This window comes from Vombatus ursinus, unplaced genomic scaffold, assembly GCF_900497805.2.
Source record: "Vombatus ursinus unplaced genomic scaffold, bare-nosed wombat genome assembly UNPS02014820.1, whole genome shotgun sequence".
Classification (NCBI taxonomy): Eukaryota; Metazoa; Chordata; class Mammalia; order Diprotodontia; family Vombatidae; genus Vombatus; species Vombatus ursinus.
In genome coordinates, this window is record NW_020954598.1 from 11,776,901 (window position 1) to 11,798,088 (window position 21,188).

Sequence of the window (21,188 nt, forward strand, 5' to 3'; positions counted from 1 at the left end):
AGAGAGAGAGAGAGAGAGAGAGAGAGAGAGAGAGAGAGAGAGAGAGAAAGAGAGAGAGAGAAAAAGAGAAAGAGAGAGAAAGACATTCAGACAGAGACAGAAACAGAGAAAGCTAGAGACAGACACACACACAGAGAGAAAGTAGGACGCTGATTTCAGTTCTAAGCCTTTAGAGCAGAGGTTCTTAACCTTTTGTTGGAACCCTTTTGAGAATAATATTTTTAAATGTATAACTTTGCATACATAGGATTACAAAGGAAAACAATTCTATTGAAATAGTTATTAATATACAATTAGAAAAAAAAGTTTATGGCCCCCCCCCCAAACTTTGCTTTAAGGGAAAATCCTTCTAAAATAGATGAAAAATCATTATTAAAATTTTTAAAAAATGCACTCTGATAATATCCTGAGAACCCAAAGCTACAAAATTAGGTACAAAAATAAGTCCTAGAACATCATAACAGTGATATTAATCATACTCTTAAAAGGCGAATTTACTTGCATATGAAATTATATATGTCATAGAATTATATTTTTGCTTCTTTATCTTCTAATGTTTAAGTCATAACAAGAATCACAATAATAGTGATGAAGATAGTTTTATAAACATGTATATTTCACTTTCAGGTTTACAAAAAAAAAAGTCATTCCACTTAAAGCCACACAACATTCTCATCAGAATACCAATATCACTAAGGTTTACTTGTAGTCATGGTGGATAAAGCCAAACAAATATGTTGCTGCACCAGGAAGTATCTCCTACATTTCACCAAGTCCATGTCCCTTGGCCCAGATATTATGGGGGACATACATGCCAAGCAACCATGTCAGTTCCCTATTTGTATTGCTACTTTGCTCAACAACCCAGCATAAACATACAGCAAAAGTAGCCAAACGTCTACCTCATTCTGTTAATCATAATAGTAATATAGAAACATAGCTGCATCCCAGTCGACAATAGTATTTATCTCACTTGGGAGGATTTTACTTGAATAAAATTCCTTCTATTCTGAAACAGATGAGAAAATTACTTAATCTACTTTGTAAAGGAAAAAAAAAGAAACAAGTTCTTTATCTTGGAAGCCTTCCACCTATCACACAAAGCCTCCTGGGGAAGAAACCAAAATGTTCAGTGCTTCACTGGAAGCATTCTCCCTGGTGATTTCACTGGAAATCGGTAGCCTGCAGCCACGTACCCCCATGGGGGAAGTACTCCCTTGGCAGTGTGCCTTGGAAAGACACACCCCATCCCAGTCTCTGAAAGATCTCTCCAGCTGAACTCTGGCAACGTTTCCCTGTATTCAGCTGGGGGTTGAGTACTGCTCATTTTCTGCCCTGGTTATGCTAAATTCTCGTTTGTTTCAATCCTACCAAAATGGGATGAAGGAGTAAATGTAGGGGATAAATGATGTGAGAAGAACACCTGTAGACATTAAAAATTAGCTTATTTTCTATTTCCATTCCAATGATAGCCTTTCTAGTTTAAAAATCATAAGGAAGTCACTTACTTATTGGCAACCCAGACAGTGACTTTTCTGATATAAACAACTGCCCCTTGGGGGTGCTTAGTCCAGACTCATTTCACAAGGGCCAGTTAAATAGTCATCAGGAGGAAATAACTTTCAGTGCACAACGATGTGGGGAGAGCTCATTTGAAAAGGTGTTTTACCACTCACTCCATCTTCTTAGGGACATTGCAGGGATAGAGGTAGGTTGTTGAAATCATATGCAGCCTAGTGATATATGGTTGTCATAACAGGCAGGCTTCATTCTGATCGTACTTAAACAGTCTTTGAAATCAAATCACTGGAAAGACTTCAAAATATGGCAAAAACAAAAATCCCATCTCTGTTGAAACTCAACCGTAATAAAATAACAACAGTAAAAGATGAAAGAGCTAATCGAGTCTAACTCTATCCCTTCAAATGGAGATTCTAGTTGATGTAAAAGATTACAAGTTTGTGACATTTTGGAGCAAAGATGATCTGGACCAATTCTTTAGTCCTTTCACAAAACTGTTCTCCTCTAAGGGAGGGAGGAAGCTGGAATGGAAGAGGAGCGGGGGAGGGAGAGGAGGAAGGAAAGAATGATTTTTTTTCTTCTACATAGCTGCCCACAGAATCTTCCCTTTTCAATTTGCAATGCAGCTGTCAGGACCTTCAAAATGCACTGAAGCACACCTTTGGAGTTGGTGATAAATTTCTGTTATCCCACAAATCCTAACTGGCAAAGAGGTTTAAAAATTTGTGCAGATATTCTGTGGTCATTTGTGAAATTCAGTTCCTGTTAAAACCTTGAACAAAATTAGGCTTATCTCCTGCACGACAGTAGCCAGACTCAACCACTCACCACTCAGTTATTGAACACTCTCGACCAAGTATAACTTCCTGTGAGGGGCTGCTGCCTTAGGAGGGCAAAACTGTGAAGGAAACCTTACAGGGTAATTATCTTAGGCTCCCCTGGTTTAAAACTTTCTACTTTGCATAAAAGAAAACGGGGAAGCTCTCTCTCTCTCTCTCTCTCTCTCTCTCTCCTCCCACCCCCTCCCTCCCTCCCTCTCTCTCTCTGTCTTCTTCTAGGTTATAATTATACTTCTCAAACCAGAAAGGGTCCTGACCAGATAGGAAGACAGGTGGTAACTGGAAACCGCAGTTTAAAAGCCTTTGGGTGTGTTGTATGTGTTGTGTGTGTTGTGTGTGTGTGTGTGTGTGTGTGTGTGTGTGCGCGCGCGCGCGTGCATGCGCACGCTTGCTTCATTTCTTTCTGAAACACAACCCCCAACTAAGAAGAAAAGTTAACGGAATGTCTGGTGGCTGTTTGATACACCGAACTGGCTAAGATTCCCATGTTGATAAAATGGAGGAGAAAAATAAAATGAAGATGAGCTAAAATTACAAATTCAAAATATGACTTCCTGTTAATTTTTTTTTCTTGAAGATTTATATTTTAGGAAGGTTGTAAAGGGCAAGATTGAACAAAGAGTAAGTTTCTGAGGATAAAAATCCATCACATTTCAGAACTAATGGTCTAATTATGAACCTTTGCATGAACAAAATGAAGGTGGAAGATAAGGATGGAAATGTAAGCAAAGGAAAAAAAAAGTCCGTTTTTTGGGGGGGAGGAGCAAAGCTTTGCAATGAGGAATTTATAGTAATTTTCATTATTAATCTAGCTCTTAGAACATTACTGACACTTAAAGAAGCCATTAAATTTATGGTGCACTGTCAACCTTAAGCAAATCCAAAGACTGTACCTTTAAAAATACATTTTACCTCAAGCATTAAAGTTGAAAAAAACACTATCTGAATTTTTGTGAGGCCATAGAACAAATGACAAGGTCTGCTTATCTGTGTGACTTTGATCAAGTCACTTCACTTCTTTTGGCTTTAATTTGCTCATCTGATTAAAGTATTCTCTGAAATTAAAACAAAAGGAAGCCTGAAGATAGTCCCTAGCCAAATGAGCAGAGAATGAAAAAAGGGAGGTAAACCTAGCATCCTCACACAAAGTTTTCAGCTATTCCTCTTAAGAGGGATTAAAGTTCAGCAAAGTACTGTCTTCAAGCTTCCCCTCAACTGACAACTACTTTTAATATAATGTATTTTACACTTGGCATGAAGGGGAAAAAATTGGTCTACCAAGAATTTCTCTTTCTTTCAAATATATAAGGATCATAACATCATTGGATCATCAATTTATAACTAGAAAGGACATTAAAGATCATTTAGTCTAATCTTTCTGTTTTATAAATGAGGAAACCAAGGCCTGGTTAAATACCTTTGTTAGGGTCACACAGGTAGTAATTTAGAAGAGGGATTTATTTAGCGCATGCCAGAAAAAGGCAAGGAAGGTAAAACACCACACAAATGCTCTTTTCAAAACCATAAAAACAGATTTCTCCAGAATGTTTTATTTTTTTTTTTACTGTTGCTTATCTGAGTGGCGACCAAAGAACAATTCAGCAGCTAATCAATGCATGCTTCTTGTGGGCCTGGGGCAGTCTAGGTACCTGATGACTCTCTGTTATCACTTGGTCTCCAGCTTTTTCTAAGCCATCTTGGGGTGCCCCCTCAGAATCTGAAGAGGTTTTTTTGAAATATTATTTATTTCAAACCACCATAAATACTTTTGAAATACCTCTCTGGGTATTCCCAGACGGTCACATAGTCATCTGATATCAGGAATGTTGATAACTTTTACATTTTAAAAATTGATCTGATTGGGCCTGGGTGTGAGTCAGGGTGAACCAATAGGTGAAATCAGTATATTTAGAGCCAGTGATGATGCTAAATTTTAATCTTACGTAGTTTACTCATGTTCTCTGTAGGTCATTCAATTTCTCTATGCTTCATCTTTTTTAAAATATGAAACTGAACTTTATTACATATTTTTTAGAAGTGTACATTAAATTTAGCATAATAAAAAAGCCCTCCATTTGTTTGTGCCCCCTTCTGAAACTTCTGCTCTTAAATTTTTTTTGATGCTATTTTATTCTCTTTTTTGCATCAGAATTATTCCCCCCAACTCCCTGCTCCACCAAAAAAAAAGTGCTTCCTTGTCAAAAGTAGAGTTTCAATAAAACCAATTCACACAACTGGTTATGTCAAAATGTATCTCTCGTTGTATGTCATCTTTTTGAAACCTATAAGAAAAACTTATCTCTAAATAATTTTGAGATGAAATAAATGTCAAATGATATAAAAATCATGCTAAATAAAAATTCTGAGGAATTCAAGGAGAAAAGCCAAGCTCTCTTCCTTTCTCCTTCCCTAGCCCTTGCCTACAAAAGCCCCGTGATGAAAATGAGCAGAGAATGAAAAAAGGGAGGTAAACCTAGAATCCTCACACAATGTTTTCAGCTATTGCTCTTAAGAGGGATTAAAGTTCAGTAAAGTACTGTCTTCAAGCTTCCTCCCATCTTTGAAAGCTCATAGGTTGAGAAGGTTTGGGATTGAAACACGTTTCAGCTCTGTTGCAGCCACTGCTGAGATCCTGCTAGATAATGCTTTCTCCCTCGCTAGAACTGGGTTTATCGGAGCAGAAGAGATGTATTTTACAGATAAAGACAACTTCCTCTAACTGCTGATTAGATAAGCAGGCTCAGTATCCGTATTCACAAGCCACACAGCTGAAGTACACTGCTCTTCTCCCTCCAATGCAGCCAAAAGCTCGGAGCTTTCTCTTTCCATTCTGAAAAACCAGGGGCCTAGCATTTTCTTTGTAACCCTCTCCACTATGTAGCACAAGTGTTTAACAACAGATATTTGCACGGCATCCAGGCTACAGTCATCAAGGCAACAGTTTCAGAAAGTGCCCAAGTTGGAAGGAAAGCCAATACAGTGATATTCTTACAACTTCCAGTTCTGCTGTGAGATTTGAGTACTACGGAGTATTTTTTTCTTCTAGTGAGCAGATCAGAGAACAAAACGTTCCGGATGTTCACCCTATCAATTCTCTGCTTTCCCAAGAACAAAATCTTGAAATCATTCCTTGTATTTTCTTACTCTGGTTAAGGTAAATCAAGTTCTAATCTAAAGCTATGGAAATGGGGATACATGGGTCTTCCAGGACTCTCAGAACCCACTTGTAGAGAACCATGAGCCTTCCTGAATGTTAGCTGGCAAGCTGGGATGACCAGCCACAGTTAAAGCAATGCCCATCACAACATAACAATCACTCCACTGGGCACAGCATGCGGAGAATGGATGGATTTTAAGAGGTCACCCCAGCCATTGCGTGTGGCAGATGCCAGTTTCATGAGAAGGTAAAGTGAATACTTAGGTGTTGCAATGAAGTACACATATACATTCATAAATAACACACATATATATCTACATATAATTTCACTGGTGTAGTTTCCACAACTTTTTGGTGACTTAAGAGTTTCCTAGTGTACAGAGAGGCCGAATAATTTGCTCAGGGTTTCAGAGACAGTATGTGCCAAAGCTGGAAAGTGAAACCAGATTTTCTGGACTAGAGGCCAGCTATTTATCCAATAAGCTAGGATTCCTCCCATATTGTACATATAAAACCCCCCCACACACACACTGCTGACCCATCATAATAACTCACTTTTATATGAATTTAAAATTTATAAAGCACTTTCCTCACAAAAATCTATTTCAAATTCCCCAGCTATGTTGAAGAAACTGGGATTAAGAGCAGTGAAGTACAACGTTACCATTTCATAGCTGAACTTCAAACTCAAGTCCCCGATATTAAATTCAGTGGGTTTTCCCCCTTACTACACCACCCTACCTCACATCCATATTGTTCCACCCTTTTCCTTATAATATCTCTTTCTAATCTAACAGGAAAATGTTAAGAGTCCTTGTCACCTGACATCTGGAGTATGTTTTTATTTTATTTTTTTTTCTGGAGTATGTTTTTAGATGAACATTTTCTTTTTGAGTTTAAAAAAAGTGCTATCTAGCCAGTAATTCTAACTTCATCCTACAAAAGATATTTCTTCCAATTGAGTATTTCCACCCCCAATCTAATAGCACTCAGGATAATATTGAGTACATGTTTTACTTTTACATTGCAATATAAAAGATGAATAAATTTAGGACTAACAGGGCTGCCTGAGGGTTAGGCTTATCCCACATAAACCACCTCAGATAGATAAGAATCTATCTTTATTATTTAACACAAGGAAAAGAAATTATCTGGTCACAAATAGTAAACTTTTCATTTGATCCAACCCAGTCCAATCCAGTAACTATTTAATGGCCACCTCAATCTCAATTAACTTTCACTGTCAGGCAATTTTTTGCATCTGACATGAATCCATCATGCTGCAGTATAAACCACCTTTTTCTTTTGTGCAGACTTGGTTAAAAACTGGAGACAATGGATCTTCCTCCTTTACAACAGTCATCTTCTCTCAGCCTTCCTTTCCCCGAGTGGCATAAGTAAACACATTGCTTCACCTTTTTGTAGGCCTTTTCCCCCCTCTCTTCACTTTGTGGTTTTTGGACTCCAATTTAGGTTTCTCTACTGAACTCCATTTCATTTGAGTCCAGATTAAAACAAAGTGCTACATACATGTTTTATCAACCCTATTATCTATCAATTAAATCCTCCCTCCCACACAGCTTCTTCCAAAAAGGTACATAAAGACACCAACCATCAGCACTAATTCTAATTGTTAACTGTCATTCTAATCCCCAAACTTCAATGTATTTATCAAAACAGAACAAAACTTTACACCTGCCAATGTCAAGCTAAATTATATTGATCAAATCTGTTAGGAAGAAAAGTTATATTGAGCCTGTCTTCTGTTTTTAAAGTTGTTGGTGATTATTAACACCCATGTTTCTGCTCTCATATTTGTCTGGGTTAATCTTCCATATAATTTTAAGGGATATTCCTAGCCCCCTTTAAAAGGTAAATATGTTACTGGTTTACTTCCATCAAAATTCAAAACTTTGTCCAATTTCTTTCATATGATTTCATTTTTATTAAATTTACCCAATTCTTCACAAGATCTTTGAGAATGACTACTGGTGTCTCCGAAATGACTTTGGTCATAGAAATGACCTCACTGAGTATCAATGAAACCTGTAGTTTTTCAGTGGGTCATCTTCTACACCAACTTAACTTACCATTCTCCCTGTTATCTTTGGTTCTTTGTTCGCATGATCACAGAATCAGACATTTAGATCCAGAAGGGACCTTAGCAAACAACTCCCTCATTTTACAGATGAGCAAACAGAAGCTCCAAAAGTTTAAGTGATTTGCCTGTGGTCACACATCTAATAAGTTTCAAAGAAAGGAGTAGAATTCCAGCACTTTGTCCATATCAAAATAAACTTTTAACCTTTTTGGTGCTATTTGTTAATAATTTTTTCTCCTTCAAAGTGAGGTGTTTCCCCCTTTTATATTGAAAGATTAATTTTCTATTTACTTTTTGTTTTACAAATTGAATCACTGATTTTTTTTAGCTATTTTCCATATTCTGACAATTTCTTGCTTTTAAAAATAATAATGGCTTACGTTTTCATATAAGATTACAAATCACTTGCACCTTTGCCATGTATTTTATTCTTACGATATTCTTGAATGGTAGGTAGTACAAGTATTATTTCCCTCATTTTACGGAGAAGGAAATTAAGACTTAATAGAGTTAGGTGACTCACACTTGGGTTCAAAAAATTGACTTCACAAGCATAGGATAGGGGAGTTTAACTACTTTATTACTAAGGTCCTTTCCAATTAAACAATCTGGTGATTTGCCAAAGCTCATCCAGCCAGTTAATTCTGAAGTCATGGATCAAACTCAGGTGTTTGGTAGAATGAAAAGAATTCTATATTTGAAGGCAAAAGACTTGGGTTCAAACTCCAGTATTTGACCTTAGAGAAGTCAAAACTTTTCTTCCTCTATAAAATGAGAAAGTTGGATTATCAAATCCAACTCAAATCCATCTCAAATAGATCTTCCAGCTCTAAAATCTATAATTCTAGGACTCTGATACTGATGACCCTCATTTTCCTTCTTCAAAAATGATTTTCATTCCTTTATTGCTATTCAAGATCTCTTATTGATTCTATAATTGCTTTCCATGTATTATAACATTACATGGAAGAAAAAATTTAATAGGTCACAATATTTTGCTGGACACAGGAATTTTTAAGCGATTTCTGAGTTTAGTTCATCAGTTTTTTAAAATGCCTTGTTTATCCAATTTTATTTCTTCTAAATTAATTTCTTTCGGTTTCTTTCCACAGATCTGCCATCCATGATTTTTTTCGTTTGCTTCTGTGCACTCCAGACTTTATTTTCTCCTACAATTCCATAGATTCTCTCTGCCCTGAAAATATACTTCAAAATATTATTTTCTTCATAACATCTAATATGGACTTGTCTAAAGGGATAAAAATCACAGGATGAGAAAGCATGAATAAGCTGCAATTTGCTCTAATTAAAGTAATAAACACAAAGATGGATCCATCAACTGTCACCCAATGTTGTTACTTTTAACTATTATTTGAGAAAGAGAGAGAGAGACAGAAAAGAAGAAGAAAAAGAAGAATAAAAAAGGAAGGAAAAATGAGAGGAAGGAAGAAAAAGAAAGAAAGAAAGAAAGAAAGAAAGAAAGAAAGAAAGTGAAAGGGTACCTAGAAATATTTTTAATGTTCAAAACCTGATGACCAACTTTATGAAAAGTATGAATTCCCAAATGGCTGAGCAGAATGAAACTATTAAATATAATTGAGTTGCACTGGCTGAATAGCACTAAAAAGTGAACAAATTCATTCAAAAGCCCGGCTGGCCTTGAACAGTGAGAGCATATTTCCATGCTTAAAACAAACTCTCCAATAAATGACTATGCTCAACTCTGTGCTGATTGGATCTTTACGAGGGTTAGACATGAGACATTCCAATTACTTTACAGGCTAGAAAAGCAGACTTATTCTTTAAAGATTTCATAAAATGGATATAGTTGTCTAAACAGATAGAGGTTGGAACTGTGATTTGCTTTGTATAAGGTACTCTCAGGTGAGGAAATGCTACTAATACAGGTCGGCACCTTCTCTACATCTCAGAGTCTCAGAGAGCTACTTAGAGCAGAGGTGTCAAACAGCCTACCTGCCTGCTACACATGACCTACACCACTCCTGAGTGCTGCCTGAACCAGACTAAAATTGGGAAATATTTAACAAAATAACTAAAAACACAATAAAACATGGATAATATTAACATGTAGTTAATTCAATAAGGAGCCTGCAGGGACCCTTATGTATGTTTTAATGGAACCTCTGGACATTTCTCTTTGAGTCTGACCTAGAGCACTGAAAGATTAAATGACTAACCCAGAGTCACATAGCCCTTATGTGTCTTAGGTGGAACCTGAACCCAGATAAAATATAAAACAGTACACAAATGGGCTTATTTATAAATGCCTGCATCTCATTGTTGACCAGTAAGAAAAACAGGATTCACCTGTTTTTTGCTTAATCCCCCTCACCCCCACTCCATTTAGCTTTCTTGAATGATTTCAGAAATCCCTTTAATAGGGTGACTTAGGATCATAGATTTAGAACTTGAAAGAACCTCAGAGACCATCTGTTCAAACCCTCTCATTTTAAAGAGTAGGAAACTTAGTTCCACAGAGTCTTATTTGCCAAGGATCACATAGAAGTATAAGGCAGACATGGATTTGAACCCGGGTCCTTTGATTCCAAATGCAGTATTTTTTCACTGCAGTATGTTGCCTCTTTAACACTAATACGATGAAACCATTTTTGTTTGTTTGTTTCTCAGCCATGAAAATATTTAGCTTCATTTTGTCTTTCTGTACGGTAGCAGGAGCGAAGGATATCCACTATGTGATAGGGTCATGACTGCTTAGTTATTTCACACTAAGGACATAAGAAAATACAGACAGTTCTTGCTGCCTTATGTAAATTCACATTATGCAAATTCAACTTTACATAAAGAATTCTGAAAGAAATCCACATTCCAAAAAACCACATCTATGGTAACTTTATTGTACAACGTTGTACTCTCTCCACTCTTGTCCCTCTAATTGGACCTCCTTGGCCTCCAACCTCCCCTCAAAACCCTAAAAAAACTCTTCCATGAAAGCAGAATACATGTGGAGAGACCACCCCCCACCTCCCTAAGAGGGGGCTTTGCTTGAGACCTCTGAAGCTAAGAGAAAAGACCTTTGCTCTACTCTGGCCACCTGCCCAGTGAGCCCCCCACTCCCCAGCCCCATATCTGTCTTCCATCTCTCTATGCTCAGGAGGCATGTCTGTGCCTAGCCCCCACCTGTCACCTGTCCTCTCCTGTCTGTGTCTGTGCAGGCCTCAACGCATCTGCCTACCACCTTCTTCCTTGGTTCAGGCCTGGCCCCCAAGTGGCTGGCCCCACCCATGAGCGTTTCTCCTCTGGCTCTTGCTCTCTGTGCCTGCCCCTGTGTCCTTGAACCATGTGCCAATCTGTCCCCCTCCTTCCCTCCCCCACATTCTTGGGCAAATTTGTATTTCATAAAAATTGCTTTTAGTAGAGGTCTGTTAGTCCACTTATATACAGTGAGAACCATCTAAAGTATTTGTGCTCTTTGCAATATGATGGAAATAGTACAAAGTTGGAAAATCCTTTTTGACACCCTAATAGACTTTTATCCTCAGGCAGATGACCTACAGGTGACTATTACCACTTTAGATACACCTCAACCTAAAGTCATCTGAACCAGAATGGATTTTTTGTTTGCACTTACACATGGTTCATTAGCAGAGATGGACCCAAGGAGGAAACGGATTCTCTTGGAGATGTTCATTTCATAGCAGATGAAAAAGTGTCATAATATCCTAAGAAATTCTTTCAGTATGATGTTGAGATTTCTGATCATTTGGTGGTGTTGGTGGTACTTGCATTAAGTTTTGATCACCTACCCAGGAGTCACAAATTTCTGAAGTCTGCCTTTGTATGACCTCTAGCCTCACAGATTTATGACCTCTTATCTTATGCTTTCTGAAAAATGTTCTATTACTTATGCGCTGAGCAGCAGAGATTTTCCATTGTGATTTAGAGTCTACAATAGTGATACTTAAATCATATTTTTCAAAATCAAAATCGTCTCATATGCAAGCCAACTCCCATTGTACATATGTACATTGTACATATGATTCCACCCTACCCCTTGCACAAAGTGTTTCCCAGGGAAAAAAAAATTCTGAATTTTAATACTCTGATCTCTAAGGTAAAGTTTTGACCCTTGGCTGCATATATAGACTAATTTGGAGAGAGTTTTGGGAATAGGAATGATTGTCCTTTGAAAGAGAGACAGGAGAATTTTTAGAATTAAATACTCTAATTGTTGTTAAAAAAAAAAAGTATCATGAGAACAGTGTATCAGGGAGACTATCTTACCCAAAACTCTTTCATTCTTAGAATTCTGCTGTCCTCCTGAAGTGGTAGAAAGATCTTCTGGTACAGGCATAGGTTCATCTGAATCATCAGGTACATCACTTACTGATGGACTTTCCTTTCCTGAGAAGATAAAAAGTAGTCTCTGTTAGAGTGGCTGGTCATTGCCTGAAAGGTTGGCACATTCTTAATGGCAGAGCCTCCCTGGGCTTTTGCCATGAAGAGTTCACTATGCAAAACACAGCAAGATATCCATGGGATATTGCTTCCTTATTCTTAAGGATCCTCAATTAGGCATCCTGAAAAGAGAAGTTGTGTTGGGTACAGAAGTACCAGTCTCGTAGCTTTTTCAAAGATACATAATTTTATCAAACCCTGTAATCCAATCTAATTTGTGGGATAAAGGACAGTAGAGAAAGGTGTCATTTATTGTGCCATCAATTTTCTCTCCTATACAGCTATGTCCTTTTGCTCAACAATACAAATAAATCCTTATGATACTGACAATCTCTGAAATAGGAAAAAGGAAAACAATGCAGCCTAACTTATGAATTGCACATTATACTTCACAAAGCAGCATGTATACAACACAACCTATAAAAGTCTTCTTGTAAATAAACTACAAAGATGTAGTCTGGACGGTATTATGGTAATGTGTATTTAAAGAGTAGTGACTGAAGGATCAATTTCAGCCTGGAGGAAGGTTATTAATGGAATGCCATAGAACTCTTCTCTTGGACCTAGTCTCCTTAGTATTTCTTTCAGTGACTTGGAGAAGACCTAGATGGTATATCTATCAGATCTGTTGATGATGAAGCAATTAGGGATACTTGATGTACAGGATGAAAGAACGTGGATAAAAAAATAACATCCTGACAGACTAGAATGATGGACTAAATCCTTTAGGTAAAATTTAAGTGATAAAGGTAAATTCCAACACTTGGATTGAAAAAAATGCACAATGCAAATATAGAATTAGGGAGGCTTGCCTGGAAAATAGTTCATGTGAAAAAGATATAAGGGATTTTAATAAGTTAGGCATTTATTATTATATTTGGCTTTTAAAGCCATTCAATATTTGATCTATTTCTAGTCTTACACTTTCCTCCATATACTGTACAATCCAATGACTCTGGTCACTTTGCTGTTTCTTGCACAAGATAGTTCATCCACTGGGCCTGAAATGCTTTTCCTCCTCACCTGCACCTCCTGGCTTCTCTGCTGAAATTCCACCTTCTGCAAGAAGGCTTTCATGGTCTTCCTTAATTTTAGTGTCTTCTCTTTGAGATTATGTTCAATTTATCCTGTATATATCTTGTTTGTAGTTATTTCCATGTTGTCTCCTCCCATTAGACCGTAAGCTTCTTGAGGGCAGGGGCTATTTTTGTCTTTGTATCCTCAGTGCTTAGCGGAGGGCCTGGCATGTAATAGGTGTTTGATAAATGCTTCGTGACTTGATATATTATGCCCTACTATGTGCCATACATGTCTTGATGATGCATAGTGAACTGTATATTCATTAAGGGTTAAGAGTGTGGTCTCAAAAGGGTAATGCAAACTTAGGCTGCATCAATAGATGCACTCAGTCTTTTCCAAAAAAAAAAAAAAAAAAGAAAAAGAGGCAAGAGTTCTACTGCACTCTGTCCTTGTCAGTCTATATCTCTTTCAGTCTGCACACCATATTTTAAGAACACTGACAAGCAGAAAAGCACTCTAATGAGGTCAACCAGCATGGGGAGGAAATACAAAACCATGCTAAAAGAGAAGCAGTTGAAGGAACTGCAGATGTTTAGACTAGAGAAGATGATCAGAAAAGACATAAGAGATGCCTTCAAGTACTTGAAAGGATGTCATGTGGAAGAGAAATTAACCCTATGTTGGTTGGTCCCAGAGGGCAGAATTAAGACCAATGAAATTACAGCCATCCAACTATGGAGCGGGTTGCTTTACTAGGTAGTGAGTTCTGAAGGTCTTCAAGTAGAGATTTAATGGCGCTTGGTTGAGATGTTGAAGAAAGCATTCTTATTTTTGGGATGTGCTAGAGTTAAGGTCGACCTATTTTTGAACTCACAAGTTCTGAGATTCTAGATCCATCAAGATTAAAATATGGTAGAGAAGGTGTCGTCCTTGTACTGAGCTAGGCTCCCATTAGTATCAGCCACTTTCATAATCCACTTAAAGACCTTTCTCAAAAACTCTAGGTAGACAGGCAGATAGTAAAATAAGAATCCAAACACTGGTGTCACTACAATCTCTCCAAAGTAAGTCATTACCCATACTCACTATTTGCAAACCAGTTAAAGTATTCTTCAAAGTCCACCATCTATCTCAGTGTGGAATAATGAAATTTTAATAAAAATAAAATACTCTTAGCTCTGTTCTCAGAGCTCATGCTAACGGATTGTGTTGTTGAAAGGCAATGACAATGTATTTGAATAAAAGGAAAGTCAAGTGACCTGGGTTCTAGTCCCAACTTTGTCTGTCATTTGCTTTCTTTATGACTATGACCTTAGACAAGCCACTTATCTTCTGTGCTTTAGTCTTCTCCTTTATACAATGAGAAATATATTTGTTCTACCTATTTCATGGTAGCACACAGTAGGCACTTAAGTGTTTGTTGAATTTTATTTTTTTGAGATTTGGTCTCCTTATCTCACTTGGGTTGGAAACACAGCAGCCACTCCTGTACATGATCCCAATACTGATTGGCAAAGAAGCTTTAACCTGCTCCATTTTTCCAACCTGGGTCAGTATGTCCTTCTTCAGGCAGCCTAGTGGCCTTCTGCTTCCATATCCTATAGCCCTACTGTAGCTAAGAAATCTGAAATCATGCAGTTCACCAGCCTCAATCTTCTGAGCAACAATGACTATCGTATGCATTTATCCAGCTGGCCCATTTGGCACTGTTGAGTGAATTTTAAAGAAAGTGGTTTGTAATGCCAGAAAATGCTATGTCAACTACTGTTCATTTCAAAAATTTTAATGAGGATATTCCAGTACTCACAGTCATAGAAACCTTTGTATAGGTTCGTAGGATATGGAGCCAGAAAAGACTTTAATAGATATCTAATTCACTCCCAGGTGAGTAGACTGAGGCCCAGAGGGCAAAGTGATTTTCTCAAGGTGCAAGACAAATCCAACTTTATGCCTTTCCCCATGGTTAGTAAGGTTTTAATGTAAAAGGTTTCAATTCATTCCATCTTGTGTTTTGTTAATAAAAATGATTATTGAGCTTATTATTGAAGAATATTGAATATTATTGAAGAATATATAAGATTTTCCTAAACAATTTCTCAGAGTACATAAAATGATGTATGTGGTACAGAGGGTTTGGTGGTAGAACTGAGGAAAATAGCTATAAAATTTAAAATTTGCTAGAAGTGTTGTGATAATGATGTTTCAAAGTTTATTTTACTAGACTGAATTAACTAGATAATTGTCTAATTCTTAATTCAGTACTTTCAGAGATGATAAGAAAAGTTATGTCTGGTCACATAAATGATAACCATTTTACTTAACATATGCTTTCATTCATTTAGAAAGCATTAATTGTCTACTCAGTATATACATGTATACTATGCTATTGCCTGCTTCTTCTGGGTTTCTCATAATGCCAGCCACTGTTATGTATAGGCACAGGAGTGGGGAACCTGCAGCCTCAAGGCCACAAATCCTCTTATTAAGGGGATTTGTTCTGTGAAGTTTGGATTCAGTCAAAGAGCCACACTTGAGGACCTAGAGGGCCACATGCAGGCTTGAGACTAGCAGGTTCTCCACTCCTGGTCTACTACATATCCGTAACAGTCGTTGGCATGATGAGAAACTAGAGGACAGAGCGCTGCATTTGGAGTTGGAGGAAAGGGCTTCTAATTCTGGCTCTGGCATTTACTAGCTGGATGACTCTAAGCAAGTTAACCTGGTTAAGTCTTACTTCCTTTACCTATAAAATGAGGGGGCTGGACTGGATGGTCTCTAATGCTTTTTTTAATCTCTAAATTTGGGAGAAGAAAATATGGTTCTGAAAAAGAAGTCATATGACCTGGATTCTAATCCTACCTCCATTACTTAAACTTGTGTGATCTGGAGCAAGTCACTTAACTTATCTCTGAGCCTCAGTTTTCTTATATATAAAATGAGAGTGTTATACTAAGAACTCTTCTAACTCTAAAACTTTTGATCCTAAGAAGATATTATATGATTTCGTTCATTACAGAAGTTGCAATTTAATTGGAAGGGGGGTTCAAATGTATGTACTTAAAACTAGCAAAGGATATAAGCACGTCCTCATTATCTTACCCCCTAAACCCACCCTTCCAACAATGCAATACTATAATACATTGAAGTAAAGGCCTCATCTGCATGAGGTAGGGTTAGGCAAGGAAGGCCTCTTGGAATTGGAGCATTTTGAGAAAAGATATGAAAGTGATGGACAAAGATTAGAACGGTATTCCAAATGGAAGATCAGAAAGGCACAGGAGTGGGTTGTTTGACCAACTTGAGCAATTAATTGGCTGAAATGAACAGCAAATTTAGTTGGCATCTAAAATAGTTGGTCCTACACAGATGCAGTTCAAGTCTTCAGGTGATATATGATCATGGGAAATACTGTAAATAGGACTAATCATCTGATATATACATATCTATATCTGATGTTTATTTTAATATAATAATCTTTCAGAAATCTTTATTGAGCACCTACACTATGCAGTGAGTGTACTGTACTAGGCACAAAGAGAAGTAAAGATAAATTTATCCTGCCTTTGAGGAGTTTATAGTCTATTTGTGTATAATAAAATGAAAATAGTAATAAATGAGAATTGTCACTTTGTCATAACTTTTCAAGGAATATGGAAAGTCTTTTTCTGCATTTATTTTAAAACCAGAATAGTCAAGTGATCTGAGAATATGAGAATAGGAAACAGTGCTGCATACTCTAGGATATGGAGAACAAATTTTATGCCACCCTTTTAGCTGAATTACAACTGGCATATTTTCAGAAAAAACATTATTAGATCTATCTGAATCCTCAAGACAAGATGAATTGTTAAAGAAGGCTTAAAAGTGTAAGAATTTCCCAAGGAAAAGCAAAAGGCCAGAAAGAAAACTGAAGTGCTTTTACGTTACTAAAGGTTTGTTGTGATGTGCATTATGTCTAGCAATTGTCACTGCCTTAAATAAAACTTATGAGCAAAAACAGCTGAATGGCTTATAATTATTATTCAACAACTTATAATTATTATTACAACACAAACTGGGAAAAATCTGAAATTGAGAAAGAAGAAAAGGTCTATGGACCAGTTAACCGCCTTCCTTTTGTTGAAACCATTCACATTTATGCAGCAAGCGATTGCCCTGTCCCTTCGAGTCATAGGTGCCTGAGCTGGAAGTACATGGCAAGAGATACCTTGAACTAGACCATGGTCATTCAAGGCTACAATAAAACTGCCACATGGTCCAGATGCCCAAGAAACGTAAAGGAGATGACAGCATCGTTCACTGGAGGAGAAAATAAACATCGAGAAGCGGCAGGGAAGAAATGAGTGGCAATTGTGATAAGAAAATCCGTATCGGAAAGGTGGAACAGTAGAGTTCGATATGGAGAGCAGAAATATGAAAGCATCAATGTGGAGAAGAGAAACCTAGCCTCTCCTCCCCCTTCTGGGATCCCGCCCAAGGTAGTAAAAGGGACTGATTGTACAGACTCATAGGGGAGGGCAATCCCTCCGAAAAGGCAGGTTTTCTCATGATTCTTCAACAAGTCAGATATGAATCTTTCCTGTGTAAGCAAAAGCTGTTCTATATTTTGAAGTCTTGTGAGATTCAGTGCTTTTAAGGAGACCCTGAAGAAATGTCAAATACTGTAGTTCTCAGTTTCAAATATCAGTGAGAGCAATTAGCCAAAGACTTTAATCAGACCCTTTCCTATCAGATGAGAATTACTGTCACAAGAGTTACATTCAGTATATGCATTTATCACTTTAAGACAACCAAGGGCTTTGCAATCAACGTTATACTCAGAAGAAAACTTTAGGTCCAACCTCTCACTTTAGATATGAAGAAAATGAGACTTCAGGACTTGCGTAAGTCACATAATTAGTAAATGGTTTAGCCAAGATATTAATCTAGGTCTTCTGATTTCAAATCCAAGGCTGCTGGCATTACAGAAGAGGAAATTGAGACTCATTTGTTGGGTTATTTGGTCACATAGCTAGTAAAAAGCAAAGTCTCATTTTTTTTTCTTCTTTTTCTCAGGCAAACTCCTAAGGGGAAAAAAAAGTGTCTATACTTCTTGCCTCAACTTCCTCACCTCCCCTTCACTTTGCAATCAGGCCTCTGACCACACCCCTACAATGAAACTGATTTCTCTAAGGTTACCAAATAATTTCTTAATTGCTAAATCCTATGGTCTTTTCTCAGTCCTCATCCTTCTCTCTCTCTCTCTCTCTGTTTTTTTCAGATTTTGCTCTTGCTGACCAGGTTACCTCCTCCTTCTCAATCCTCTCTCCTTCTTCAGCTCTGTGGCTTTTCTCTCTTGATTTTCCTCCTACCTAGCTGGCTGCCATTTCTCAGTTTCCTTTACTTCTATCTCCCTCTCCTTTTAAACAGGTATCCCCCAAGGCTCCACCATTGATCCTTTTTCTGTCTCTACCTTCTCTCAGTTATCTCATGAGGGGCAATGGATTCATTGATCATCTCTATGCAGATGACTCCTAAATCTTTATCTCAGTCCTAATTTCTTTCCTGACTTCAGCCCTACATCTTTCCTGCCTTTGGCTGTCCCACACGAATCTCAAACTGAACATCTGAAAACAGAACTCATTATCTTACCCTCTAAACTTACCATTCCATCAAACTTCTCTATTTCTGTTGAGGCCAGCACCATCCTTTCTGTCACCCAGATTCTCAACAATCAATTATCTTCAATTTTCTTCTTCTTCTTTGCCCCTCTAATCTAGACACCCAGTTTTTGTTGGACTTGCCTCCGTATCTCTCATTCTCTCCACTCACATGGCCACCGCCCTAATTCAAACCTCCACCAACTCTTGTCTGGATTATTGCAACATTCTCATAACTGCTCTCCCTTCTTCCAGATCCTCTCTTTCTACACAGCTGCCAAAGCAACCCTCCAAAAGCACAAATCTAAAATGTCATTTTCCTACTCAAAAGTCTCCAATAGTTTCATACCGCCTCTAAGACAATAAAAAAGATTCTCAGTCTGACACTAAAAGCCCTTCACCATCTTGTTCCAACCTATCATTCTGGTCTTATTTCATAAAACTCCCTATCTATCCATCCTATGTTGGACAAACTGTTGATTCCCAAACTAGTATTCTATTACACTTCTGTACCCCTTGCTTAGCTTGTCTCTCCACTGCTCCCTGCCCCCTTCTCTCCTTATCTTCAACTCTTAGAGTTCTTAGCTTATTTCAAGGTTCAATTCCAGTGTCAACTGACACAGAAAGCCTTTTCTTGTCCTCTAAGTTATTAGTGGTCTCTCCTTCCTCAAACTATTCTGTATTTGCTTATCTGTTACCTATTGTATTCCCCAGCAGAATATAAGTTCCATGTAGGCAAGGACTGTTTTGTTTTTGTCTTTTCTAACCCCAGTACCTAGCATAGTGCCATACACATCATAGACCTTTAATAAATACTTGTTAAAGTGATCCAAGATCCAGGCATTGCTTCCAGGTCTTCTAACTCCTAGCCTAGCACTTAATTCTGCAAAAGAATGAACTGACCTTGTATCAGTTCTAAGCTTCCTAGTCTTCCAGTGTTAAAAAGCTATCGTCTAGAAGAGGGATTTCACTTGTCCTGTTTAGCCTTGGGAGGCAGAGCTAGAAACAATGGATGGAAGTTGCCAAGAGGAAGGTTTTGATTAATTATAAGGATAAAACCCACCTCTATAACAATTAGAGCTGTCCAAAAGTGGGGCCTACTTGAGAGCACAGTGCATTCTCCTTTGATGGAGGTCTTCACAAAGAGGGTAGATGATTATTCAGGGGGATCATGGTGGAAGGGTACTCCTAAAAGGATGGGGGTCTAAATATCATGCTCCATGTGGCACTAGATGACTTCTGAAATCCTTTCATTTCTGAGATTCGGTCATCTTAATTCTCTGCCCACTGCTAGATTTCAACTTCCAGAGTCCCAGAGACTTCATTGCTTTCTTCCTACTATCATTCATTATCAGGACTTTTAACTGTTTTTTTAAACATTTCCAGAACACTTTAAATAACCATGGATCAAGCAATGCAGATATAATAGAAAGATTCTGAGGGTCCTAGGTAAAGTGTGCTTATGGAGAGTTGATTCTTCAAATTCATCCAAAGGAACTCTTTGTCATTACTATTTCAATTTAATTAACCCATTTATCCTGAGGCATAGTCAGACACTACCAATCATGTCTAGACCATGGTTTTCTGATTTTTAAGAGGCATTTCATTCCAGTAGGGTTCCCTGCATTTAATTAAATGTTTCTTTGAGTGTCACCATAGCAGAGTCTCAACATTTTTATCCACACTATGCAGGGAAAGCATACACCACAAGCCAAAGTGGAATAATGGAAAACAGTGGGGATGATGGTTCTAAAGTACCATGAGCCAGACTTAATCAATAGGAAACTCAGTTAGCAGAAGAGACATCAAGGAGAAAGGGGAAAATTAAAAATTGTTCTGTGTGCACAACAAGTATAAAGGCAAATACTGATGAATTGCATTGTTAGATATGCTTGTATATCTTCAGGGAGATTTGCATTGAATTAGTAAATAGCTTACTGATATAATAACAGATTATACCTGCATTGGGCTTTAAGGCTTACCAAGCCCTCTCCACACAACCACTCTATGAAGTAGGTAATAAAAGTCTGAATTTATCAGGCAGATGAAGAAACTGAGGCTCAGAGCAGCTACATGACATGGCATACAGCAAAACATTGGGGCTGGAAGTCCAACTTGGATACTTCTACCTTCTAGATCAGCTTGCTTCCCACTACGCTACAATCATATTACCTAGTCTAACACCTTGATAGTTTTAGGAAAATACCTAATTCTCCTGAAGGCTCTCATCCCCTTCCTTAAGTTGGCTTCATTACTAGTTCAGAAATAAGGCATTCACATTTAGCTTCCCTTGTGATTATTCTGAATTCTGAGTCTCACCCTTCAGATTTCTTTGCTGATTCAGGGAATCATTTGAGTAACCAAAAAGTGGTGCCCCATCAAATGCACCAAGCAGCAAAAGGCCAGAAGAATACCTCAGGTAAATGTGACTTTAATAGAATTCCATTAAATAACTAAAATTAGTTTGGACCACA

The 21,188-nt window shown here is 37.7% G+C and overlaps 1 protein-coding gene across 16 annotated transcripts in view; it reads right to left on the reverse strand.

The window, feature by feature from the left end:
• Positions 1-21,188, reverse strand: part of IKZF1 (IKAROS family zinc finger 1) — a 136,271-nt gene that overhangs the window by 90,825 nt on the left and 24,258 nt on the right. For 14 of the 16 annotated variants that reach the window (XM_027837011.1, XM_027837000.1, XM_027837001.1 and 11 more), the window contains exon 3: positions 11,882-12,001. In XM_027837011.1, the coding sequence (XP_027692812.1) occupies positions 11,882-12,001 (120 nt within the window). Of the gene's footprint in view, positions 1-11,881; positions 12,002-21,188 lie in introns of those variants that run through there. The other 2 variants (XM_027837008.1, XM_027837006.1) reach the window with 1 other exon arrangement.